Genomic DNA, 27,490 nt, shown 5'->3' on the forward strand with positions numbered 1-27,490 from the left:
AGCCTCAGTTCCTTCAACTGTACAAGAGAAATTAATACTGCGAGCCCCAGGTGGGACATGGACTGTGCCCAACTTGATTGTCTTCTATCTACTCCAGGGCTTAGTATTAAACATGTAGTAAGTGCTTAAACACCATAAAAAAGCTTAGAACAATTTACTCCGATTTATATATTTTCCTTACAGTCAAATAATCTTCTCTGATTGAAACAGTTGTCACTCTATTCCACAACTTTTAAAATAAATATATGTCGATGATGTCCATTTCCAGGCGTGTAAAGGAATTGTTTTCACCATATTTACATACTTTGTTTCAAACCAGTGACTGCCCAGATTTTACTAAGCCCCCTTTCACCCCTTTCCCTCTGCTCCTCCCCCTCTCCCTCCCTCCCGCCTCAGTACTATGCTCATTTGTATATATTTTTATTACCCTATTTATTTGGTTAATGAGGTGTACATTCCCTTGATTCTATTTATTGCTACTAAATTGTCTTGTTTTTGTCCATCTGTCTCCCCCGATTAGACTGGGAGCCCGTCATTGGGCAGGGATTGTCTCTATCTGTTGCCGAATTGTACATTCCAAACGCTTAGTCCAGTGTTCTGCACATGGTAAAAGTAATAATAATGTTGGTATTTAAGCGCTTACTATGTGCAGAGCCCTATTCTAAACGCCGGGGTAATACACTGTAATCAGGTTGTACGTGAGGCTCACAGTCTTAATCCCCATTTTGCAGATGAGGTAACTGAGGCACAGAGAAGTTAAGTGACTTGCCCACAGTCACACAGCTGACTAAATACTATTGAATGAATGAATGAACTTAGTTTATCATCTGGGTAACCAAGCAAAGGTCTCACTGTATCCCATCCTATCCCAACTCCTTCTGGGTGAACTGCAGCTTAACTCACTGCAGCAGTGGAGTCATCCAAACATCAGCTTGGAAAATTCTGGTCAGAGTTTTTAATTCCAGCAGCAGCATTTCACCCTGTGAAACAAGCTGGGACACTTTCGAGATGAGCCTCTAAAAGGCTGATCTGATCCTTGTGGACTATAAAAGTGGCAAGCCATCCTCAGAGGTGGGGACAGTTATCAGCTAGAAATTCTCAAGTCCTTCCGGGGCATTTACTATGTGGTAAGAGGCAAGGGGGCGTGTGCGATATCTGCAGATTTCCCTGGGTATTAGGGAGGACCAAAAAGTGACCTCTCTGGTCGGCAGGATTGAGATACTGGAACCTCAGCTTTCCTCCTGTCCCCTGAAGAACTCACGGCCTATTGGAAAGAACACAGGCCTGGGAATCAGAGATCAGGGGTTCGAATGCCGGCTCTGCCACTTGTCAGCTATGGGACTGTGGGCAAGTCACTTCACTTCTCTATGCCTCAGTTACCTCATGTGTCAAATGGGGATTAAGACTGCGAGCCCCACGTGGGACAACCTGATTACCCTGTATCTACCCCAGCGCTTAGAACAGTGCTCTGCACATAATAAGCGCTTAACAAAGACCAACATTATTATTATTATTATTAATCCCGGCTCTGCCACTTGTCTGCTGTGTGATCATGGGCAAGTCACTTCTCTATGCTTCAGTTACCTCCTCTGAAAAACAGGGATTAAGACTGTGAACCCCATGTAGGACATGGACTGTGTCCTACCTAATTAGCTTATATCTACCCCAGCTCTTAGTACAGTGTCTGGCACATAGTAAGTGTTTAACAAATACCATTAAAAAAAAAAGAAAACAAGGTGAATCCTCTCAGGTTAAGGAAGGACGATGAAAGAATGCTTTCCTTAATGGAAGAATGATGAACTCCTCAGAGGCTTTTTTTCAGTCTTCATTTACCGCAGCTTGTAAATAAATAAATAATAAATGGTGGTATTAAGCGCTTACTATGTGTTCAAGCACTGTTCTAAGCGCTGGGGGATACAAGGTGATCAGGTTGTCCCCACGTGGGGCTCACTGTTTTAATCCTCATTTTACAGATGAAGTAAGTGGCTGGCCCAAAGTCACACAGCTGGCAAGCGGCAGAGCCGGGATTAGAACCCAAACCTCTGCCTCCCAAGCCTGGGCTCTTTACACTGAGCCACGCTGCTTCTGGTTGTATCTACCCCAGAGCTTAGAACGGCGCCTGACGCATAGCACTAAACAAATACCATTAAAAAAAACCAAAACCTTTGTTTCATCTCTCTTCTACTTCAACAGTGGATCTGGACGTTTAAAAAAAATTGAGTAAAATGCAATTTCATGTACTGTTTATAGGTTTGCAACGGTTCAGAGCAGCCAAGGAAACAGCAACGCTCGGATCTGAATGGACCTGTGGACAATAACAATTTAACAGAGGTAATTTTGTGGATAGAATTATCGATCATGGTTTGCATCAACAGCTCAGTGTGTACATATGAAGATGGCAGATCTTAAAATGAAATAAAAAACTATGTTTTTCAGACTTTAAAGTATTGCATGCATTAAAACAAATGAGGAGATAGTTTGAAGGAAAAATACACAAATAGAGTCATGTCTACCAAAGCTTCCTCTTACATTTAGTGAATGTTCAATTTTAAGTTTGTTTATATTTTAGATTTCGAGTTTTAAGTTGTTCAAATTTCAAATTTAATTCAGGAATCAACGTAACATGGGCCTAAAATTGAGCCTAGCTGATACATGCAACTGTGATTTTCAAACAAACTATATTTTCTATTTATTCCTTAAACACTCAAGTTTTACTTTACAGTGGTCATTTCCCAATAATGATTTTACAAGATTTGAAATGGACTTTGTGCTTTTTTTTAAAAAAGTTCTTTTTCTCTATTTCTTTTTATATTAACTCCAGACAAAGAAGGTGGCTTCCTTTCCAAGTTTTGTTGCAGGTAAGTGAGATTCTCTTTGTATTGCCTCCTTGGGGTTTAGTATTTTACAAGATCATTCTTTAAAATGATAGGGTTAAAAGGAAGTGGAACTAAAATGTTGCCTAACCCTAAAAAGTGTTCTTCAATCTACCTTTCTGTCACTTGAGATGCTGGGGTGATTTGAAAAGAGTGGCTTGCCCGGTGCAGTATAGAAGTGGAGAAGTGCCTGAGAATTTGATGTGCCAGGTACTGTTCTAAGTACTGGGATGGGATTGTCTCTATTTGTGGCCGAATTGTACTTTCCAAGCACTTAGTACGGTGCTCTGCACACAGTAAGCACTTAATAAATATAATTGAATGAATGAATGAATGAGGTGGACACAGTCACCATCCCACGCTAGGCCCAGGGTCTTAATCCCCATTTTGCAGATGAGGTGTGACTTGCCCACAGTCACACAGCAGACAAGTAGCAGAGTCAGGATTAGAATCCATGACCTTCTGATTCCCAGGCCTGTGCTCTATCCATTATGCCCTGCTTCTGACCTTTCTTTACTTTATGTGTCCTCTCCCCTTGCAAGGGACAAAAAGCACCTGTCAGAATGACTATGTAATAATAACAATAATAACCGTGCTATTTAATCGCTTACGTTGTGCCAATCACTGTGCTAAGCACTAGGGTTAGGTACAAAATAATCAGATTAAATACAGTCCCTGTTCCACATGGTGCTCACAGTCCATGAGGGAGGGAGAACCGGTGAGAGCAGGTCTAAGAGGGAGGGGTGTTTGGTTTTTTTGTTTTTGTTTGTTTTTTAATGGTAGTTGTTAAGCGCTATGTGCCAGGCACTGTGTTAAGTACTGTGGTAGACACACGCTAATCAGGTTGGACACAGTCCTTGTTCTACATGGGGTTCACTGTCTTAATCCCAATTTTACAGAAGAGGAAACTGAGGTACAGAGAAGTTAAGTGAGTTGCTCAAGGTCACACAACAGACAAGTGACAGCCGGAATTACAACCCTAGTGCTTCTGACTCCCAGGCTCTTGCTCTGTCCTCTAGGCCCTGCTGCTCGTGAAATTGTATTTTCCCAAGCACTTAGTACCATGTTCTGCACACAATAATCCCCCAATAACTATCAGTCAGTCAATCATATTTACTGAGCACTTACCGTGTGCAGAGCACTTTACTAAACGCCTAGGAGAGTAAAATCTAACAGACACATTCCCTGAACGCAGTGAGTTTACAATCTAGATTAAGTGATCTGGGCAGGGCTGGGATTAGAACTCAGGTCTTCTGACTTCCGGGCCTGTGCTGTTTCCACTAGGCTCTGTATCCTTCTTAATAATAGTGTTGGTATTTGTTAAGCGCTTACTATGGACAAAGCACTGTTCTAAGCACTGGGGTAGATACAGGGTATCTTAGCCCTACAAACCGGCTTTCAGAACAGTGGAAGCCATTTAATAAATGCTGCGATAGAAGGCCGGTGCAGGCGGGAATCCTCTCTCTCTGTTGCTGAATTGTACTTTCCAAGCGGTCGTACAGTGCTCTGCACACAGTAAGCGCTCAATAAATACGACCGAATGAATGAATTGCTAGTCTGTCACTCCACGGTCTATTATTGCAGCTGTTCCCTTCACCGTTGCTTACAATTTACCAAGGAACCTACGAGACTGTCTCATTTAATTGTTATTTAGTTAATTGTATCAAACACCAGCACTGATGCTTGACCTAATGAAATCAAATGCATCTGCGCGATCAACTAATTGAGTAGGGATAATTTGGATCACAGTGGGTGTAAGCCTTATCTAATTGCATCCTGGCTCCATCTTGCTCCTTTTTGGGCTCTTAAACTTTGTTTTGTGTGTTTTTTTAAAATCAATACTTGATTTTTCTTTTAAAGAAAAAGGCACTTCACTTTACGATGCAGAGGACAAGTAGTACGGTTTATTTTCGCTAAGGATTCAGGAAAGCCATATAAAAGTCATTTTAAATTCTGAAAGATACATTATCAATATTCTAATGCTATTTTACGGACTTTTGTATGGTGGTTTCTGGGGGTTTGGCCAAAGTTGATCACAGACAGGCAAGTGAAAGACAAATATTGTTTATCACCCTTATAATTACATGGAATAATAATAATAATTGTGGTAATTAAGCGCTTACTTTGTGCCTGGCACTGTACTAAGCTCTGGGGTAGATACAAGATAATCAGGTTGGACACTGTCCCTGTTCCTCTTAGGGATCCCTATCTCGATCCCCATTTTACAGATGAGGTAACGGAGGCACAGAGAAGTTAAGCAACTTGTCCAAGATCACACAGCAGACAGGTGGTGAAGCTAGGATTAGAACCTAGGTCCATGCTCTATCCATTTATTGCCATCGTTCTCGTCTGTCCGTCTCCCCCGATTAGACTGTAAGCCCGTCAAACGGCAGGGACTGTCTCTATCTGTTGCCGACTTGTTCATTCCAAGTGCTTGGTACAGTGCTCTGCACATAGTAAGCGCTCAATAAATACTATTGAATGAATGAATGAATGAATGAAAGTTTTGGTGCCCTGGTAAAGATTCTATTCATTTTTCTGCCAGGATGGATTACATTCCTGTAGATGACAATACCTGCTGAGCTGAATATACTGAAGCACCCCTGGGCCTTCATGATATTTGTTTCCTTACCAACTAATGAAAATGGAAGACAAACACACACTGTGGTCTTCTGGTGTCGTCTTACTCTCCCAGTGTAGATTATTTCATTTAGAAATAAACACTTTCATTCAATCGTATTTACTGAGTGCTTACTATGTGCAGAGCACTGTACTAAGCCCGTGGAACGTACACAGAAGACTTTGGCCTTTCAGGATAGGCAGCCTGCCTGCCCACATAACTCTGTGCTTAGTACCAGAACCAATAATGAATCCCAAGGAGATCCCGTCCCACACCAGGTGATGGCCAAAATACATTTCATTAAACCAAATGGCCAATTATCTGCTAACATAAGTGAGGTAAATCAAATCTACCCAACTTCTGAGGAGGAAGAAGGGGTGCTGCTTGGACGGAAAACTTTTCTAGGAGAGCAGTGAGGGGAATGTGATGGGAAGATACGTTCGGGGAGGGGAAGAGGAAACTTGGAAACGGGTACCGTTGAGTGTGAGAGCTTCTGTAAATGGTTCGGAAATGGGTGTTAGTTATTTAAGTTATATCGTCCTCTGTAGCAGTGTTCTGTACGAGGCTACGTATTTAGTAAATCTCTACTTTTAAAAGTATGTTTGCTGGGGTGAGGTTTACTCCACAGATCTACTACATAACACCAGCAAGAATTAAAAACCATTTTAAAATTTGAGTCACAACCCCTCGATTTTTGCATTTTTAGTTAGCGTAAAGAAGAAAGTTCATCCTTCTGAATCAAGGTGCCTTGTTTAAAGAAGGTCTTTCAAATCTGTTAGATTGTTGCGGAGGTGTTTTTGAAGTGTCATATGTGTCTGAAACGGTCTGGAAGTTCACTATGTCTGACCTAATTACCTTGTGCCTACCCCAGTGCTTAGAACAGTGTTTGACACATAGGAAGCACTTAAATAATAATAATAATTATGGTATCTGTTAAGCTCTTACTATGTGCCAAGCACTGTTCTAAGTGCAGGGGTAGCTACAAGGTAATCAAGTTGGACAAGGTCCCTGTTCCACATGAGGCTCACACTATTAATTCCCATTTTACAGATGAAGTAACCGAGGCACAGAGCAGTTAAGTGACTTGCCCAAGGTCACACACCCTAATGAGTTGTTCATCCCCTTGACTCTAGTTATTGCTATTGTTTTTGTCCGTCTGTTTCCCCCCATTAGACTGGGAGCCCATCAAAGGGCAGGGACCGTCTCTACCTGTTACCGATTTGTCCGTTCCAAGCGCTTAGTACAGTGCTCTGCACATAGTAAGCGCTCAATAAATACTATTGAATGAATGCAGTGGAGGAGTGGGGATTAGAACCCATGACCTCCGACTACCAAGCCCATGCTCTTGCCACTAGGCCATGCTGTTTCCCATACCAATACCATTTTTAACAAATGTTGTTCTAGCATCCTCGCTACCCTTTGGAAAAATTAGCTTGGCCCAGCTGCTTTTATCTTGCAGTGATTCATTAAGTTGGATTCTGGTTGGGCATAAGGTTTAGTGAAGCTGGGTGTGGGTGTGTTTTCTAGAACAGATTTCGAAGTCTCTTGCATTAGACTAAGGCCAAAGAGTTCTCATAAAAATAAACTTTGCAGACAGCTTTCTACTGTGGTTTTATAAGACTTCTTCATTTTTGCTTCTCCGTTTGATCAGTCTATTCTTTGTACTCTCAGGATAATAGCAGCTGCCACTTTGGGTTACTTCAAGTGGTGAACAAAGAGCTTATTTTTTTTTTTTGGAACTGTCAGTTGCCAGGACAAGGGAGTTCAGTTCCACGGATGATCCTTTAATTATACTTTTAAGATACCATATTACTCCCAAACCAAGCTAACCCTGGAATAAAAAATGACCCTGGATTCAGAAAGGAACAATCACAATGCAGAAGACCTTCTTACTGCCTCTCGTTGTCTTTCTATCTCTCACTTTTCAGAGAAGCACAATCGTAAGCAGCGTGTCCTAGTGGAGAGAGCATGGGCCCGGGAGTCAGAGGACGTGGGTTTGAAAGCCTGGCTCTGCCATTTGTCTGCTTTGTGACATGGGCAAGTCACTTCTCTCTGCCTCTGTTACCCCATCTGGAAAATGGGGATTAAGACTGTGAGCCCTAAGTGGGACAGGGACTGTCTGACCCTATTAAATTAGTGAATGCCCAACCAGAAATCCATTCACTGGGGATAATTTGATGCAGAACGCTTGCCTAGGTAAGCTGAGGACGTCCCTTCCAGCCTTTATAAATGGTTTCAAATTAAATTCTTCGAAGCATTGATTTTCAAAACTGGAAGAAATGTTTGCATTTAATTATTGACATATTTGGGGCAACAGCCTGAGTGAAGGCATGATGAAGTGGACCACACTGGGGAGACTTTCATACTTGTTCAGCTGATATTTCGGTAAATACCTGTGCCATCACCTCCTCTTCCCCATCTAGGCAATGGTTCGTAAAATGCCGTTCGGTTTCCACATAAGTAATTTTGATCGATTGGCAAAGGCAACTGATGAAATGGAGAGTGCTATTCATTTTTTCCCTCGAGGGACTCTGGAAAATATTGGTACTTTAAGCGCTTACTCTGTGCCAAGCACTGTTCCAGGCTTTGAGGTAGATACAAGTTAATCAGGTTGGACAGAGTCCCTGCCCCACATGGGGCTCACACTCTTAATCCCCATTTTACAGATGAGGTGACTGAGGCCCAGAGAAGTTAACTGACTTGCCCAAGGTCACACAGCAGACTTGAGGTGGAGCCGGAATTATAACCCAGGTCTTCTGACTCCCAGGTTATGCTCTATCCACTAAGCCATGCCTCATCTTTAACGTGGAACCGTCTGTCGTATAGTTTGCAAAAAAGGGCTTCCTTTCTGCTCTCATCCGAAATCTCCCTCCAAATAAACTCGGGGAGAAAGGGGAGGAAAAGAAAGGAAGCGTGGATCTCCCTTTCCTCTCTCTCTATTTCAAACTCTCATTCTCTCTCTCTCACACACACATACACACCCCCACACACCCTCTCTTTCCCCCTTCTTTTTGTTTCTCTTTCATCCCCGCTCATTATCGGCCAGGCTTTTCACGGCTGCGTGACTGTCTCCAGTGACCATAAAAGAAAGGAGGATTGGTGAAAGGTCATATCAAGTCTTCCTCGGCGGGAAGAAGCATAGATGTATTTTGTAGCATTCAGAGAAGAGGACAAAGGCATCTAAGACTAAAGAGGAGGCATGAAAAGGCAGAATTTGAGACCCATCCAAGAGATCTTACAAACGTACATACTGTGTATTTCTCCCACTTTATATTTTGTGGGGGGAGAAAAAAATATCTCTACATTCGAATGTCATTTTGAATGGCCTGCGTGCAGTGAATCCTGTTTAGAGTTGGACGTTTCAGTACGCTTTGGCCTCCGCTTAGAGCCCTTTAATTTCCCCTTGAGACGCCAGTAAGAGGCTGTGTCTGCGGAAGAGTGCTCTGCCTTGCATTTTGTTCTTGGCTAAGTAGTTCCCCAAACGCTTGAGATTCATCTAGTATTAAAAGTCACTCTCCAGCGCGCTCTCTTTGTAGCTCCTCCTCTAGAACATTCAGTGACTTAAAAGCTTGGAACTGGAAAAAGTTCCCTTAATAGGTCAGGATTTTCTGTCGTTTTGCATGCAAAGGTCTCCGGTGACTAGTGGATCTGGGACTTTTCATTTTGATGAGAAATATACTTTCTGTGCTTCTTCTGGGTTCCATTTCCTCACCTTTGGAATAGAATAAAGTGGGGAGGAGGTAAACTTCAACATTTAGGGCTTCCCTGCCCTCCTCTTGACCTCAGCCTCCCTGTAAATTGAATGTGGGAAGGGGAGATTCAAAAGAGGAGAGGAGGGGAAATCTGCAGCATTTTATCTTGCAAACTCTGCTCAAAGCGGTAGATGTCTGAAGCAGATGGCTTTTCGTGTCAGCTGTGTGACTTTGGGCAAGTCACTTAACTTCTCGGTGCCTCAGTTACCTCATCTGTAAAATGGGGATGAAGACTGTGAGCCCCACGTGGGACAACCTGATTCCCCTGTGTCTACCCCAGCGCTTAGAACAGTGCTCGGCACATGGTAAGTGCTTAACACATACCAATGTTATTATTATTATTTTCGTAAATGCATTGGATTAATCATTTTTGCATTCACCTGCAAATCTTCCAAAGTCCTTCATAAAACCTTCCTAATTAGTAGTAATCCTCACACCAGCCTATTAAGTTTGCAGATGTCACACACATTCTCAGTAACAGTCTCATCCTTAGACAGTGAGCTCCATGAAGGATAAGAACTATGTCCAATCTTATTGCCTCGCATCTACCAGCGGTTAGAACACTGCTTGGTACGTGGTGAGCGCTTAACAAGTACCATAATATTGTTATTATCCTTGAAATATTCCCCTTTGCTTTTCCTCCCTCTTGTTCAACAACCTGTTCCACCTCACTTTGTGGAAGGGGAGAAGAATAGGAAGAATGCCCGGCTCATCTTCCTGCAGAAACGCTCTGGGCCTGTCACTCCCCTTCTTAAAAACCTCCAGTGGTTGCCTATCAACCTCCGCACGAAACGGAAACTCCTCACTCTAGGCTTTGAGGCTCTCCATCACCTTGCCCCCTCTTACTTTTCCTCCTTTCTCTCTTTCTACCGCCCACCCCGCACGCTCCGCTCCTCTGCCGCTCACCTCCTCACCGTCCCCCGTTCTCGCCTATCTCGCCGTCGACCCCCGGGCCACGTCCTCCCGCGGTCCTGGAACGCCCTCCCTCCTCACCTCCGCCAAACTAACTCTCTTCCCTTCTTCAAAACCCTTCTTAGAGCTCACCTCCTCCAAGAGGCCTTCCCAGCCTGAGATTCCCTTTTTCCCTCTGCTCCCTCTGTTCCCCCCCACCCCACCCATCACCTCCCCTCAGCTAAGCCCTCTTTCCCCCCCTTTCCCTCTGCTCTTCCCCCTCTCCCTTCCCCTCCCCTCAGCACTGTACTCGTCCACTCAACTGTATATATTTTCATTACCCTATTTATTCTGTTAATGAGATGTACATCACCTTGATTCTGTTTTTTGCTATTGTGTTAATGAGATGTTCATCCCCTCGATTCTTTTTATTGCTATTGTTTTTGTCCGTCTCCCCCGATTAGACTGTAAGCCCGTCAATGGTCAGGGACTGTATCTGTTGCCGATTTGTACATTCCAAGCACTTAGTACAGTGCTCTGCACATAGTAAGCGCTCAATAAATACTATTGAATGCATGAAAGAATAGGCCCTGCGTCCCCATTTTACAGATGAGAAAACTGAGGTCCTGATAAATTGTTCCTGGAAGTAGTTTTAAATCTCAGGCAACGAATGTCCATGCTTATTTGTATTTCTGTCTTCCCCACTCTAGACTATGAACTCATGTGGGCAGGGAATGTCACCGTTTATTGTTTCTATTGTACTTTCCCAAGCACTTAGTACAGTGCTGTGCACACAGTAAGTGCTCGATAAATGCTACTGAATGAAATCTCCTTTGGCACTCTTTTAGCTTGTAATTTCAATTAAATATTTGCTGCTGGCCACTGTTCTCTCTGGGAAGTCTTTCGGCCACGTTTACCAGGGCTTTAATAGAACTTCCATTCAGACCTTGGCCAGACTTTCGTAACCCTCTTTATCCCTTCGCTCTGAGTGAAAGATGCTGATATCTCTACCCCATCTTCAGCGTGGGTCGGTAAGGGGACCTTTGGCTCATAAATCATGCCAGCCCAACATGAGTGCCATTTCTGACACCTGTGGTAACTCTTCCAGTGCTAGCCACATGTGTCTAAATATGGCCAACGTATGTAATCCCCAGGAATAATTATGATCCGCCATAGTATCTCTGAAAACTTGATAAAATATGCTCCTTGATTTAAGCCAATTTACTAAATAAAGTACATTGAATGCCCGAGCTTTCGAGCTGGTAGAAAATAGCTGATAATTGCTTCCAAAGTTTATGTCTAGTGTGTGAGTGATACAATCACAGAGCATTGAAGGAGGCAGAGAGAGTGCATCATTATAGACTTTAAGCATGATAACACCCCAAAGAAACCTTTTCAGTGTTCTGCAATAACTCCTAAAGGAAATGGATAGGCATAGTGATTGGGCTGCTGAGATTTAGGTTTAAATTGTAGACAATTTATCTCCCGGAGCACATCCATATATTCATGACATTTTCCCCTGCACCTTCAAGAGGGGTTTTTTTTAATGCTAATAAGTGAATTCAGAAAGTTTTCAAATAACCAAACTGAATTCAGAAACTTTTCAAATAGCATAAACTATTTTGGAAAATAAAACACATACTTAAATAGCATCTGTTAAACTGTGCATTGTTTTAATTTACATGAATTATGGTAACACCAGATGAGAGCTGCTTTATTCTGAATGGTGCCTGACTATAGTATGGATCAATGGTAATTTTTGAGCATTTCCTGTCTCCAGAACACTTTACTAAGCGCTTGGGAGAGTACAGTACAACAGAGTTGGTAGACATGTTCCCTGCCCACAGTGAGTTTACAGTCTAGAGGGCCGGAATCAGTCAATTAATCAACCGTAAGCAAGTTTTGACACTTTGTGCAGAGCACTGTACTAAGGGTTTGGGAGAGTAAAATAGAACAACGTTGACAGACAATATTTCCTGCCCACAAGGAGCTTACGGTCCATGGGGAAAGACATTGCTGAATAAATTATGGATATATACATAAGTGCTGTGGAGTTGAGGGAGGGGAGAATATCAAGGGCTTAAAAGATTCAGATCCAAGTGCAGAACCTAACATAGAGACATAATATCCCAAAGAACTCCAGTGCCATATCTGTGCCTGGGTCTCTTTGCTCTTCTGTCAAAATCCCCATTTACGATCAATCAGTGGAATTTATTTAGTGCTTACGCTCTGCAAAGCCCTGTATTAAGCACATGGGAGAAAACAGTACAATAGAGTTGGTAGACATTATCCTCTCCCTCAAGAAGACTTCTCCCCAGCCCTGCAGTTGCTTTATTATAATGGTGGTATTTGTTAAGTGCTTACTATGTACCAAGAACTGTTCTAAGAGCTGGGGCGGGGGGGATAAAAGATGATTATCTTTTCTAACTGCTCTGATTCTTTCTAGCTGGGTGTCAGGGGCAGAAAAGAGGGTGGGAGAAAAGGGATTGGGTATGAGAATGTCTATCGATGCCCCTGTCGTCGATCCACTTGCTGTCCGATCCTCAGGACCAAGTTGACCTCTTTTTCCAGCCATTATGGCCATCATTCAGTCTCTAAGTCGTAATTACTGAGTGCTTACTGTGTGAAATGCACTGTACTAAGCGCTTGGGAGAGTACAATAAGGTTGGTAAGCACAGTTTCTGCCTTCAAGCAGTTTACTGGCGATGGTTTCTGTGGTAGTCAGTTACATGATAATCAGGATGATGGTATTTATGAAGTACTTACAGAAGTGAGAAGCGGCATGGCCTAGTGGATAGAATATGGTCCTGGGTTCTAATCCCCACTCTGCCACTTACCTGCTGGGTGACCATGGGCAAGTCACTTCGCTTCTCTATCCCTCATCTATAAGAAGGGGATCAAGATTGTGAGCCCCATGAGGGACATGGACCTGAATCTACCCCAGCACTTAGAACAGTGCTTGACAGATACCACAGTTATCATTATTATTATCCACCCCAGCGTTTAGTATAGTCCCTGGCACATAGTAAGTGCTTAACAAATGCCACAAAAAAATGTTGTTTCCTCCTCAATCAATTGTATTTATTGGAAGTGCTTATTTGCTTACTGTGTGCAGAGCACTGTACTAAGCGTTTAGATCCCTGTCCACAAGGAGCTTAGAGTTTGGAGGGGGAAACAAACATTAAAATAAGACTATGTACATAAGAGCTTTACACAGAGGGTGGGCTGAATATCAAATGCTTAAGGAGAACAAATCCAAATGCCAGGCTGACCCAGAAAGGAGAGGGAGTTGCGGAAGGATTCTTAGAGAAGATGTAATTTTTATAAAGTTTTGGAGGTGGGGAGAGTGATGGTCTGTTATACTTAAAGGAGGAGGGAGTTCCAGGCCAGAGGCAGGACTTGGGCAAGGGTGGCTAAATAAGATGAGATGGAGGCCCAATGAGCAGGTTAATATATTCATTCAGTCGTATTTCTTGAGTGCTTAATATGTTCTTCATTCAATAGTATTTATTGAGCGCTTACTATGTGCAGAGCGCTGTACTAAGCACTTGGAATGTACAATTCGACAACAGAGACAATCCCTGCCCATTGACGGACTTACAGTGTGAAGCACTGTACTAAGCGCTTGGGAAGAAAACGTATTTTAACCTCATTTTACAGACGAAGTTAAGCGACTTGCCCAAAATCACATAGCAAACAAGTGGCAGAGCAGGAAATAGAACCCATTGACTCCCAGACCTGTCTCTGATAGTCTGCAGTTTCTCTCAGCAATTTTATGCTATTTCTAATGAATGGCTTCCTAGAGTGTCACCCAAAGGATCCTTGGAGCTACGAGTGACTTCTTGACTAATCCCAGCTCTGCCACTCGTCTGGTGTGTGACCTTGGTCAAGTCACTTAACTTCTCTGTGCCTCAGTAACCTCATCTGTAAAATGGAGATTAAGACTGTGGGCCCCATGTGGGAGAGGGACTGCGTCCAACCGGATTAGCTTGTATCTACCCCAGCGCTTAGTGCCTGGCACATAGTAAGTGCTTAACAAACATCATCACCTTCTAAAATTCATACCCTTCCTTCTAGTTACCCATTAAGTACTTCTCATACGTGAATTTGTCCTTGAGCATGCGTCACGAAGGGACACCTGACCTCGAGAAAGCTTGTGGTTACAGATGAACCATGGCCTCTGGTTCACAAAGAGCCTGAAATCCTACTCCTCCAGCCACAGCTCCCTGTTGACTGGGTGTGTGTCTCTGTGTGCGTGTGTTTCTTTGTCCCTTATGCTGTTTTTATTTTGTTTCATTGCTCCCGATATGTCTGTCTCCAGTCCTCTCCCTCACCTAGAGTTGTAGTAATAGTTTTTGTTAAGTGCTGATTGTGAGCAGAGCACTGTACTAAAGACTGGGAGCGAGCATACAGATGAGAATCAGATACGGAGTCTGTCCCTCGAGGTGCTCACAGTATAGTTGGGGAGGACTAGAGACAGACACGTTAGGAAGATGAAACCGTCAGTTGTAAACCCCTCGAGGGACAGGGTCCGTGTCTTATTCCCATGTGTATGCCCTTGTAGAAGCAGCATGATGTAGTGGATCAAGCATGGGCCTGGGAGTCAGAGGGTAACGGGTTCTAATCCTGACTCCACCTCTGTGCCTCAGTGACCTCATCTGTAAAATGAGGATTAAGAATGTGAGCCCCACGAGGGCAACCTGATTACCTTGTATCTCCCCCAGCGCTTAGAACAGTGCTTGACACATAGTAAGCGCTTAACAAATGCCATCATTCATTCATTCACTTGCCTACTGTATGACCTTGGGCAAGTCACTTCACTTCTCTGGGCCTCAGTTCCCTCATCTGTAAAATGTGAGGCCCATGTTAGACAGGAACTGTGGCCAACCTACATAACTGTATCAACCCCAGCGCTAAGAACAGTGCTTGGCACGCAGCACTTAACAAATACCATAAATAGTAATAATTATTATTATTATTATACTTTCCAAGCATTTAGTACAGTGCTCTGCACACAGGAAGAGCTTAAAAATACTCTTACTACTACTATTTATGTATATAAATGTCGGTCTCCCCTCATAGACTGTAAGCTCACTGTGGTCAGGGAATGTGTTTATTGTTAAATTGTACTCTCCCCAGCGCTTAGTACAGTGCTTTGCATACATTAAGCGCTCAATAAATACGATTGAGTGAATTAATACTAGTACTGGACTGTGAGCCCGTCACTGGGCAGGGATTGTCTCTATCTGTTGCCGAATTGTACATTCTAAGCGCTCAGTACAGTGCTCTGCACATAGTAAGCGCTCAATAAATACGATTGAATGAATGAGTGAGTAATACTGTTACTGCTTGCTGTGTTTGCTTGGGACCTTCTTCTTTCGAGCTTCCTTGAAAACCGCCTAGCACCAGGGCTGTGGGATTTGGTGTTCTGTCCATGTCCTCCCTGCCAAGATTTAGTAAACTTCAGACACGTCCCCTCTACCGTCTATCCCATCTCCGATTCCTGATCTTTTCGGTGTGCTTTTTCTCTACTTTACCCCACTGTTTATTTCGCCCTGGCCTGTACCTTACCTAGCTTTGTGAGGTCCAGAAAGGTGTAGACTGTTCCAAATATGAGAGTAATATGGGAAGTATAATGTCAGAACTGTGCATTTTGGTAAGCTTTCTTTTCCCTTCTTAATGGTGCCCAGCATTTTATTAGCCTCACGTGCGCGCTTGCAACAGCTCTGAGTTCAAACTAATCTAACATGGTGGCTTGTGTTCTACCCGGGGATTTGAGTCAGAATAGACATCGAAGGTGAGAGAGAATAACAATGAAGAGTTTTTGCTCAGGAAATGCTCTCTTATTAAGGGAGGAAATATCGGGTAAGGGTTTCTGTTGGCCTCTTTATCGCTTCCTTTCGCAATGTCTTTTACCAGAGGGGACATTGGAAAAAAATAGAAATTAATATAATAAAGGTGCTACTGTAGCATTCAAATGTTTCCTAAGTATTGATTGGATTGGATTTAATTTTTTTATTGTATTGGGAAGCAGTCATTCAGTCAGCTAGTCACATTTATTGAGCCCTTGCTGTGTGCAGAGCAGTGTACTAAGTGCTTAGGAGAATACAATGTAACAGACATTCCCTGTCCTCAGTGAGCTTACAGTCTAGCAGCATAGCCAAGGAGCATGAGCCCTGGTGTCAGAGGACCTGGGTTCTAATTCTGACTCTGCCACATCTGCTGTGAGACCCGGGGCAAGTCAGTTGACTTATCTCGGCCTGTCAGATAGGTTTCTTCACCTGTAAAATGGAGATTCAGTAAATCAATGCATCTTCTCCTCTCTGCTTAGATTGTGACCCAATTAATCCATCAGGGGTCTTTACTGAGTCCTGACTAACAATAATAATAATTATTATGGTATTTGTTAAGCATCTATTATGTGCCAGGCACTGTAATAAGCACTAGGGTGAACACAAGCAAGTTGGGATGGACACAGTCCCCGTCCCAGGTGGGGTCACAGTCTCATTCCCATTTTTACAGATGAGGTAACTGAGGATCAGAGAAGTGAAGTGACTTACCCAAGGTCACACAGCAGACAAGTGAAAAGCCAGGATTAGAACCCATGGCCTTCTGACTCCTGGGCCCGTGCTCTAGCCACTACGTCCTGCTGCTTCATGTGCTGTTTACTGTGTACAGAACACTATATTAGGTGCTTGGGAAGCAGCCTGTATAGTGGAAAGAGGAGATTGGGCGACATGGGTTCTAATCTCACACTGCCACTTGCCTGCTGAGTGACCTTGGGAGAATCATTAACTTTTCTGTGTTTTCTCAACTGTATAAAGAGGATTCAATTCCCATTCTTCCTCTTACTTAGACTATGAGCCCCATGTGGGATAGGGACTCTGGATGGCCTGATTACCATGGATCTACCCCAGGACTTAAAACAGTGTTTGACACATAGAAGGGCATAGCAAATGCTATCATTCTTCTTCTTATTATTATTAGGAAAATACATTACAACAGTTGGAGGAGGAGATCCCTGCCCACTTGGACTTACAATCCAGAAAGGGAGACAGACAGTGAAATAAATTACAGATTGAGGAAATAATTCAATCATTATTTGAGCATTTACTGTGTGCAAAGCATTCATTCATTCAATAGTATTTATTGAGCGCTTACTATGTGCAGAGCACTGTACTAAGCACTTGGAAGAGTATAATATAACAACAAACAGTCACATTCCTGCCCACAGTGAGCGCACAGCCTAGAGGGAGAGACAGACATTAATATAAATAGATAAATTAATTACAGATATATGCATATGTGCTGTGGGGATGAGAGGGAGGATGAATGAAAGAGCAAATAAGAGCAGTGCAGAAGGGAGTGAGAAGAGAGGAGGGTTTAGTCAGGGAAGACTTGAAGGAGATGTGCATTCAATGAGGCTTTGTAAGGTGGGGAGAGCAATTATCTGTCTGATATGAGGAGGGAAATAATGCAGTTTAAGAGTATTTACATAAGTAATGTGGGGCTAGGTTGAGTATCAAAGTGATTAGTTGATTCAGAGGGGAGGGTGGATTAGGAAAAAACAGCTTAGTCTAGGAAGGCCTCTTGGAGGAGATGTGATTTTAAGAGACTGTGGAAGGTGGAGACTGTCAGATATGGACAGGGAAAGAGTTCCAGGCCAGAGAGAAACTGCACGAAGGGTTGGTGGTGAGAGAGATGAGATTGAGGTACAGAGATTAGGTTGGTGTCAGAGGATTGGGAGACAGTAGGGGATTGGTGAGAGGAGGTAGGACGGAGAGAGCTGACTGAGTGTTTTTTAAACTGATGGAAAAGAGTTTTTGTTTGATGCAGAGGTGGACGGGCAGCCGTTTCCAAGGAATGGGGAGATCTGGACTAAAAGTTTTTGCAGAAAAATAATCTCGAAGCGGAGTGAAACGGGGGCTGGACAGGGGAGGGACGGACGGCGAGGAGATCAGCAAGGGGGCTGATGTAGTAGACAAGGTAGGACATGGAGTGTTTAGAACAGTGTGGTAGCTGTTTGGATGGAGAGGAAAGGGTGGATTCTAAAGATGTCGTGAAGGTTAAACTGACAGGATTTCATGGAGACTGAATGTGTGGGTTAAATGAAAGTGATGAGTTGAGGTTGATGCTTAGGTAATGGGCCTGTGAGAGCAAGTGGATGATCTTGCTACCTAAAGTAATAGGAAAGTCAAGGAGAGTATCCTCTGGTGCCGCTAACCGTCTCACTGAGCCTCCATCTCGCCTGTCCCGCTGTCGACCCCTGGCCCACGTCCTACTTCTGGCCTGGAGCTCCTTCCCTCCTCAAATCCACCAAACATTCATTCTTCCCCCTCCTTCAAAACCCTACTGAAGGCGCACCTCCTCCAAGAGGCCTTCCCAGATTAAGCCCCCTTTTCCTCAGATCCCCCTCCCTTCCACGTCACCTAGACTCACTCCCTTTGCTCTTCCTCCGTCCCCACCCTACAGCACTTGTGTGTGTGTATATATATATATATATATATATATACACATAGGTATATGTATATATATAATTCTATTTATATGGATGCCTGTTTCCTTGTTTTGATGTCTGTCTCCCCTCCGCAGACTGTAAGCCCAGTGTGGGCAGGGATTGTCACTCTTTATTTCTGAATTGAACTTTCCAAGCACTTAGAGTGTTCTGCACAAAGTAAGTGCTCAATAAATAAGACTGAGTGATTGAGACGGCGGGTTTTGGGGTGGGAAGAGGAGGAGTTTTGCTTTGGACCTGTTAAATTTGAGATGTCAGTGGGATTCATTCATCCAGTAGTATTTATTGAGCGCTTACTGTGTGCAGGGCACCATACTAAGCGCATGGAATGTACAATTTGGATATGGAAGCAGAGCTGTCCTGAAGGCAAAAGGAAACGCAGGATTGCAAAGAAGGAGAGAGATCAGGGCTGGAGAAGTAGACTTGGGAATCATCCACATAGAAATGGTAGCTGAAGCCATGGGAGTGAATGAGTTCTCTGAAGGAGTGGGAGTAGGTGGGGAATAGATGGGGACCCCTTGAGGGACCCCTACTAAGCCTTGAGGGACCCCTACTGCCAGAGGGTGACAAGCAGATGATAATAACAATATTAGTTTTTTACAATGCTAAATTAAACAGTGACATTCTCAGATTTATGTAACACCTTGGTACCAAAAAAACTTTGTGTTTCACACGTTCTGTATTATAATAATAATTGTGTTTGTTGAATGCTTACTCTGTGCCAAGACCTGTGTTGAGCGCTGGGGTCGAGTATGATCAGATCAGACCCATTGTCTTTCTACCTGCTGATCACATTCTAAGGGGTTAGGAGTACAGATTTTGAATTTTTAGATGCCCATTTTACAGAGGAGGAAAGTGAGGCACAGAGAAGTGCTTCACTTCTCACTGTGCCTCGGTCTTGCCTGTCTCTCTGCCGACCCCAGGCCTACGTCCTGCCTCTGGACCCCAACGCCTTCCTTCCTCAAATCCATCAGGCAATTACTCTCCGCTGCTTCAAAGCCTTATTTCTCTTTTTCTCTTCTCCTACTCCATTCTGCATCCCCCTGACTTGCTCCCTTTGCTTCCCCCCACTTCCAGGCCCCGAGCATTTATGTATATGTCTGTCATTTATTTATTTGTATTGATTTCTGTCTCCCCTCCCTCTAGATTGTAAGCTCTTTGTGAGCAGGGAATGTATCTGTGTATTGTTGTATTGTACTCTCCCAAGCGCTTAGTACAGGCTCTGGATACAGTAAGTGCTCAATAAATACAACTGAACGAATGAATGAAAGTAAAGTGACTTGCCCTAGATCTTACAGCAGATAAGTGGCAGAGCCTTAAGTAGAATTAGAACCCAGATCTCCTGACTACTTATCCTGTAATAATTGAAGCAGCATGGCCTAGTGGATAGAACAAAAGCCTTGGAGTCAGACACACCTGCGTTCTAATGCTGGCTCCTCCACCTCTCTGCTGTGTGACCTGGGGCAAGTCACTTCACTTCTCTGTGATTCAGTTTCCTCATCTGTAAAATGGGGATTAATACCAATGATCCCCCACATGGGACTTGGACAGAGGCCAATCTGACAAGCAGCAGGGCCTAGTGGCTAGAGCACGGGCCTGAGAGTCAGAAGGTCCTGGGTTCTATTTCTGGCTCCATCACTTGTTTGTTGTGTGACCTTGGACAAATCAGTTCACTTCTCTGTGCCTCGGGTCCCTCATCTGTGAGCCTTTGAGCTTATGTGGGACAGGACTGTGACCAACTCATTTATCTGGTATCTACCCCGCTGCTTAGAACAGTGCCTGGAACATAGCAAGCATTTAACAAATACCATTATTATTATTATCTCATATCTACCCAGCACTTAGTACAGTGCCTGGCACATAGTAAGTGTTTAACAAATACCATAAAAAAAGGAACTCACTTGTGGATCCAGCTCTCACTGGGGGCAGAATGTATAGGCATAACCATCCCACTTGAAAAATTTGAAGCTTGACGCAGAAAAATTGAGTCTCTCACCCGTGTTTCCTTCTTTCACTGGTGATGGAAGTAAGGTCTCCTGGCTCCCATTCCAGGAATCATTTTGTTACTTAGCCACTTGTTCAGGGAGGGCAAAAGCCCGTCAACTACAGCTGTTTGTGTTGTGTAAATCTTAGCTTTTCTAGTCATTTTACACTGAGGTGCAGGACTCTGGTGAACTGTTTTGAATATAACATAGTTATTGTAGCTGGCTTGCAGATCTGCTTTGTGGGAAACAAATATTCAGTTTAATTATATACCTCTCTTGGAAGAAAGTAATTCTCCCTCTCTTTCTGTCTTTCTCCCTCCCTTTTCCCCTCTCTCTCTCTCTCTCTCTCTCTCTTTCTTTCTTTCTTTCTTTCTTTCTTTCTTTCTTTCTTTCTTTCTTTCTTTCTTTCTCTCTCTCTCTCTCTCTCTCTCTCTCTCTCTAGTTCCAGGCCCCTGTGAACCTGAAGATCTCATCGATGGAATCATCTTTGCAGCCAATTACCTGGGTTCTACACAATTGCTTTCAGAAAGGAACCCTTCCAAAAATATCCGCATGATGCAAGCACAAGAGGCAGTCAGCCGTGTCAAGGTAGTGGTGGTTTCTAATCTGTGGAATAGTCTGGATTCCTTGGAAACTGAACTCTCAAGGAGTCTCAAATAACTGCGGTGTCATATTTACTCGAGGGTGCAGTCAAGTGAGTTTTCAGCTCTACTACGGCAAAAACCTTTGTGTTTTCAGGACTTGGAGCAATAGTGCATGGAAACCCACAACTCTCTGGAGGATACAAGATAGATTATTGCAGAGGTTATTGTAAAACTCTTTAAAACTAAGGCCTGCAATAGGAGTACTAAAGACGAAATAGTTTCTGTGAGAAGACGTTGTCTCCTGATCTCAGGAGACCCGTTTCCAAATGAATTCTCCTCCTCGCTAAGTGACATCCTGGAAGGATTTTTTTAAACACTTTTTTAAAAAAGAGCATTGTCTCAAGAGGTCAAGTGTGAAAGATGATTGTTTCAGGTTTCAGGCATCAAATCCCTGGGCCAATCATTTTTGTTGTTTGCATTATGGGTAGAATTTGCAAAAAACACAAAACATTACTGCTTCGTGAACACATTGTCAAATATGCTGTATCTGATTATCTGAATTCAGAAAGGCATTTCTCAAAAGCGACAAGCATGAATCTGCCATTAATCTGGATAACTTTTTTTTTTCACTGAACTGATTGTTTTGCAGCATAAATAATTCAAAATTATTAGGCATGATGATTGTTTTATTTAAATTCAATACATTAATAATAACAGTGCACATGTTGCAATTTAGAGGAGGCTAAATCATCTTGTTTTGAATGACTGGAAATGCTGCAGTCGAGAAGGTTGGAACTGCTCAGAGGAAGAATTTGGTATATCACAGTGTCTTGAGCTTGCAAGACCCTGTCAACTGGGTTGGGGAGCATGTTAGAGGCTACTCGATGGTTTCTGAACTGCTGTTGCTTAACCTTAAAGCTCAGAAGCATTTGGTTTCTGGTTGGTACCGTGAGTTTCCTTGGGAAATAAAGTTCAAGTCCTGACCACAGGGTCATTGAAAGCTCCAAGTGATTTGGGGACTGAGGCATTAGGGGATTTATCCCAGAATTCAGCAAGCCATAGAGCAGAATAAAACTCTGGCGGCGATTGGCTAAATGGGCAAGATGCAAGTGTCCTCGCTTACCGAGTTGGTAGTCAGTGCTTCTGTCTGGCCCTGATAGACTGTTAAGTCCTTGAGAGGAAGGATTGTGTCTAGGTACTTTACTGTACTCGCCCAAGCCCATAAAACAGTGTGCTACACAAAGTAGGCACTGGATAAATCCATCAATCTGTGGTATTTGTTCATTCAATCATATTTATTGAGTGCTTAGTGTGTGCCCGGCTCTGACACTTGTCAGCTCTGTGACTTTGGGCAAGCCACTTAACTTCTCTGTGCCTCAGTTACCTCAGTTACCTCATCTGTAAAATGGGGATTAAGACTGCGAGCCCCACGTGGGACAAACTGTTGACCTTGTATCTACCCCAGTGCTTAGAACAGTGCTTGGCACATAGTAAGCGCTTAACAAATGCCATCATCATCAATAAACATACACATTTCCTGCCCACAATGAGCTTACAGTCGAGGGAGGAGACTGACATTAACATAAATAAATGAATTACAGATATACACTCTTCCACGTGGCGTAGCCTGACAATCCACAGTTACTTTTTGTACATCTTCACCTCTTTTGAAAGCAGAGGTGAGCACAAGCAGCAGTAAATCCCAGCACCCTGACAGCCAAAGGTCTTGGATCTTGAATGTTTACTGTGTGCAGAACACCGTACTAAGCACTTGGGAGAGTACACTACAAAAGAGTTGGTAGACACGTTCCCTGTCCACCCATTTGATGCTCAGTAAATATCCTTGAGTAATTGAACGATTCAGAGCTGGTTTCAAGTCATCGTTGGTTCACCTAATGTCCCCCTGCTTCTGCAGATGGGTCCATTCCTATAACATGCCACCATTAGGCTTCCCAGGTGGCTCTGTTTTCTGTAGGAAGTCCCAGAAGACCCACTATTCAGTCCACAGAAGGGTGTTAGTTTACTGCATTCTTCATTCACTTGTATTTATTGAGCCTTTTTCTGTGTGCTTTGTACTGTACTAAGCTACTGGGAGAATGCAATTCAACAACACACACATTCCTGCCCAAATGAGCTCATGGAAAAGTAATGTCTCTTCTTTTTCTCCCTCTTCCTTTTTTATGGTATTTGTTAAGCGCTCACTGTGTGTCAGACACTGTTCTCTGGGGTAGACACAAGCTAATCAGGTTGGACACAGTCCATGTCCCACATGGGGTTGCAGTCTTAATCCCTATTTTACAGACGAGATAACTGAGGCACAGAGAAGTGAAGTGACTTGCCCAGGGTCACACAGCAGGCAAAGGGCAGAGCCAGGATTAGAACCCACATCCATCTGACTCCCAGCCTGTGCTCTATCTGCTAGGTCATGCTGTTCTCTTCCTGGTGATGATGTTTCACAAGAAATATTTCCGCCTTACAGGAGATTGAGCTCATCTTTTGAAGGGGATTGGCACTATTGGAGAGGCAATCCAATCATGGGCACCCATGGATGCCCAATAAATGCCATTGACTGATGGATGAGCTCATGGATACGCTCATAGTCCAGATGTCATGACATCCGATGACATAGATAAGCAAAGCAGAGTAGAGCTATGGTTGGCAAAAAAAAAAAAAATGACTTAATGCTGCAGGTTACCTGGGCTTCGAGCATCTGTCATGCTCCCATTCATTCATTCCATCATATTTACTGAACATTTACTGTTCATTCAATCCGATTTATTGAGTGCTTACAGTGTGCAGAGCACTGTACTAAGCATTTGGGATAGTACAGTACAGCAATAAACAGTGACATTCCCTGCCCACAAGGAGCTTACAGTCTAGGTGGGGGGAGACAAACATCAATAGAAATAAATAAAATCACAGATATGTACACGAGTGCTCTGGAGCTGAGAGCGGGGAAAGAGCTAAGGGAGCAAGTCAGGGTGATGCAGAAGGAAGGGCAAGATGAGGAAAAGTGGGGCTTAGTATGGGAAGGCCTCTTGGAGGAGGTGTGCCTTCAGTAAGGCTTTGAAATGGGGGAGAGTAATTGGTGGATTTGAGGAGGGAGGGCGTTCTAGGCCAGAGGCAGGAAGTGGGCTAGAGGTCAACGGCGAGACAGGTCAGATCAAGGCACAGTGAAAACGTTAACATTAGAAGAGCCAAGTGTACAGACTGGGTTGCAGAAGGAGAGAAGTGAGGTGAGGTAGGAGGGGCCAAGGTGTTGCAGTGCTTTAAAGCCAATGGCGAGGAGTTTTTGCTTTATATGGAGGTGGATGGGCAACCACTAGAGGTTTTTGAGGACTGGGGTGACGTGGCCTGAATATTTAGAGCACTCTACTAAGCATTTGGGAAAGTACAGTACAACAGAGTTGACAGACATGTTCCCTACCCACTACAAGCTTACAGTCTAGAGGGGGAGACAGACATTATTATTAACTGAAAAGCAGCGTGGCCTAACAGAGCATTGGCCTGGGAGTCAGAAGGGCGTCTGTTCTACTCCCACCTCTGCTACTTAGCTTTGTGTGACCTTGGGCAAGTGACTTAACTTTTCTGTGCCTCTGTTGCCTCATCTGTAAAACGGACATTAGGACTGTGAGCCCATGTGGGATATAGATTGTGTCCAACCTGCTTAGTTTCTATCTACCCCAGAGCTTAATACAGTGCCTGACACATAGTAAACACTTAACAAATACCATAAAAAAAACCAACTACCCTCAAATGGTTGCAAATAGTAGCTGATCTACATATCTGGTGAAGAATCAATCGGTGGTATTCATTGAGAACCAACTGAGGGCAGAGCACTGTATTAAGTACTTGGGAGACTATAGTAGAGTAGGTAGACATGATCCCTGCCCTCAAGAAGTTTATATTCTTGTGTGGAAGACTGGCATTAAAATACAGATAAAGCTCTTATGGATTTGTACATAAAAGCTGTGGACCTAGGACCGATGGGAATATCCAAAGTTCTTAGAGGGTACAGGCTCAAGTGCCTACGTGATGCAGAAGAGAGGACAAATAGGGTAGGGAAGGGTTTTTTGGAGGAGATGTGATTTTAATAGGGTTTTGAAGATGGGGAGATTGGTGGTCTGTCATATATGGAACAGAAGGGAAGCTCCTAGCCAGAGGGAGAATGTGAGAAAGGTGCAGCGAGAGAGACAAGATGGAGGTACAGGGAGCGGGTTGGTATTTGAGGAGAAGTGTGTGAAGGCTGGTTGTTGTAAAAGATCAGTGAGGTTAGGGAAGAGGTGGAGAACTGATCGAGCACCTTAAAGCCAAGGAAAGGAATTTGATGGACAGGGATCCCAAAAGAGGGATGGGCAGCCAGTGTTCTGCTCACAGTAAGTGCTCAATAAATAAGATTGATTGGAGGGTTTTGAGGAGAGGGGAGATGTGCGAAGAACAGGGTTTTTTTGTTGTTGTTGTTTTTTGAGAAAAATGATCCGAGCAGCAGAGTGAACTGGAGAGGGGAGAGCTGGGAGCCAAGGAGGTCAGTGAGGTGATGTATGCAGTAGTCAAGACAAGATATAAGTGCTTTATTCAGCATGGTCACAGTTTGGCTGGAGAGAAATGGGTGGCTTGTAGAGATGTCAAATTACTGACAGGATTTGGTGACAGGCTGAATATGCAGGTTGAATGAGAGAGGTGAGTCAGGGTAACAGCTTGTGAGCCAGGGAGAACGGTGGTGTTATCTATCTACAGTGATTGGAAAGTTAGAGGAAGGGCAGAGTGGGAAGATGAGAAGTTCTGTTTTGGACATAAGTTTGAGGTGTCAGTGGAACATCCAAGTAGAGGCATCCTGAAGGTAGGAGGAAATGTGAGACTGAAGAGTGGAGAGAATTAGGGGTTGGAGACGTAGATTGGGAATCATTGGGTAGAAATGGTAGTTGAAGCTGTGAAGAAGTTGGCATTATATAATTCCCATTGACTATCTCCCTAGGGGAAGCTGCTATAGGATAGGAGAGAACTAAAGCCAGCCCAAATGTCTTCTGTCAGTATTGAGTGGAAACTGCTACTTAAATGTTGTTAGGCTCCGTTCAGCCTTCTTGTCTTTCACCACGTGTTTTGGCTAGAGTGCTGTTAGGGAATTTACACAGTTTCCTTTGTATAACACGAGCCTATTTGGACTCTATTTTAACCCTGCAGTGTTAAAAGAAAAGGTTTTTGCTTATCCAGTGGCAGAATGAGTGACTATGACAGGGCTGATTTGCCTTAGCTGGGGTTTTTGCAAGAGTGTGACCCCCACTATATAGGAGAACTGAGGGTATTTTAATTTTGACCAGTTGGTTGATGAAAATGAGTGTAAGGGGCATGAAGAAACTACAAACAGTGGTGCCTCTGTACACCACTTCACTCTGAGGTGCCTAAAGATTTCAGAAACCTCCAGCCCTGAGGGCTTGTAGAACCTGAGCCTGGATGAACCTGAAAGGAGCTCTGACAGGTTCTGAACAATTAGGGTGGCACTGACTGCATTTTCCCTAGCCTGTCCTGACCAATAAATATGTATCTTTGAGGGTGGGAGGGATCCTGTCAAGTGCTAAGGATATTTAACTGTTTTTAATTTTTCAATTGTAATTTATTTACCCGCATGGAAATATACTTTCAACCTCCACAGACATTGTTTTTCTTCTGTCAGTTTTAAATGAGTGAATCTTCAGCCAAAAGACTCAATTGATATACTGCCTCAAATTTCTCGTTGTACACATCTGTTTTCCTTCTTCCTTTAATGCTACTCAGAGGATGCAAAAGGCTGCTAAAATCAAGAAAAAAGCGGTGTGTAAAAATGTTCTCTGGAATGATAGTATTTGTTTATGTTTCAGTGCTTCCTTCCCTGTGGAGTTGTTTTTCACTAACCTTCTAAAGCTGTAATTTTGAACTCTCCCCTTGGATTTTTAAGATTAGACTATCAATTGGAACATAAACTTCATGATGTTCTCCTCCCCAACCCCATCTCCCATTTACTACTTTCTGGTTTGCTGGCCTCATCTCCCATTTAATTTTTCAAATGTACCGCAGTTTGCAAAGTCTAAATAAGTGAATAATTTTTAAACTGTTGGTCACAACATTCTAGAAGAAGCAATTACTACAGCAATATGTATTCCATGTTTTAAGCCTACTATATTGCAATTAAATTATTGTGATAGTTAAACATATTGTTTACCAAATCAAGATAGGGACTAGCAGAATTTACTTTTCCTAATTAAAATGTGTTCTTAAAGTGGGACAGGCTAATGA

At 43.4% G+C, this 27,490-nt stretch overlaps 1 protein-coding gene across 4 annotated transcripts in view; it reads left to right on the forward strand.

Annotated features, from left to right (window-relative positions):
• The window catches only part of APBA2 (amyloid beta precursor protein binding family A member 2), a 284,562-nt gene that overhangs the window by 195,514 nt on the left and 61,558 nt on the right, over positions 1-27,490 (forward strand). For 3 of the 4 annotated variants that reach the window (XM_029066265.2, XM_029066267.2, XM_029066266.2), the window contains 4 exons: positions 2,251-2,331; positions 2,822-2,858; positions 21,079-21,224; positions 26,993-27,028. In XM_029066265.2, the coding sequence (XP_028922098.1) occupies positions 2,251-2,331; positions 2,822-2,858; positions 21,079-21,224; positions 26,993-27,028 (300 nt within the window). The remainder of the gene's footprint in view (positions 1-2,250; positions 2,332-2,821; positions 2,859-21,078; positions 21,225-26,992; positions 27,029-27,490) is intronic. The other variant, XM_039912036.1, reaches the window with a different exon arrangement.

The sequence above is a fragment of the Ornithorhynchus anatinus genome, chromosome 5 (assembly GCF_004115215.2).
Source record: "Ornithorhynchus anatinus isolate Pmale09 chromosome 5, mOrnAna1.pri.v4, whole genome shotgun sequence".
In the NCBI taxonomy this organism is placed as follows: Eukaryota; Metazoa; Chordata; class Mammalia; order Monotremata; family Ornithorhynchidae; genus Ornithorhynchus; species Ornithorhynchus anatinus.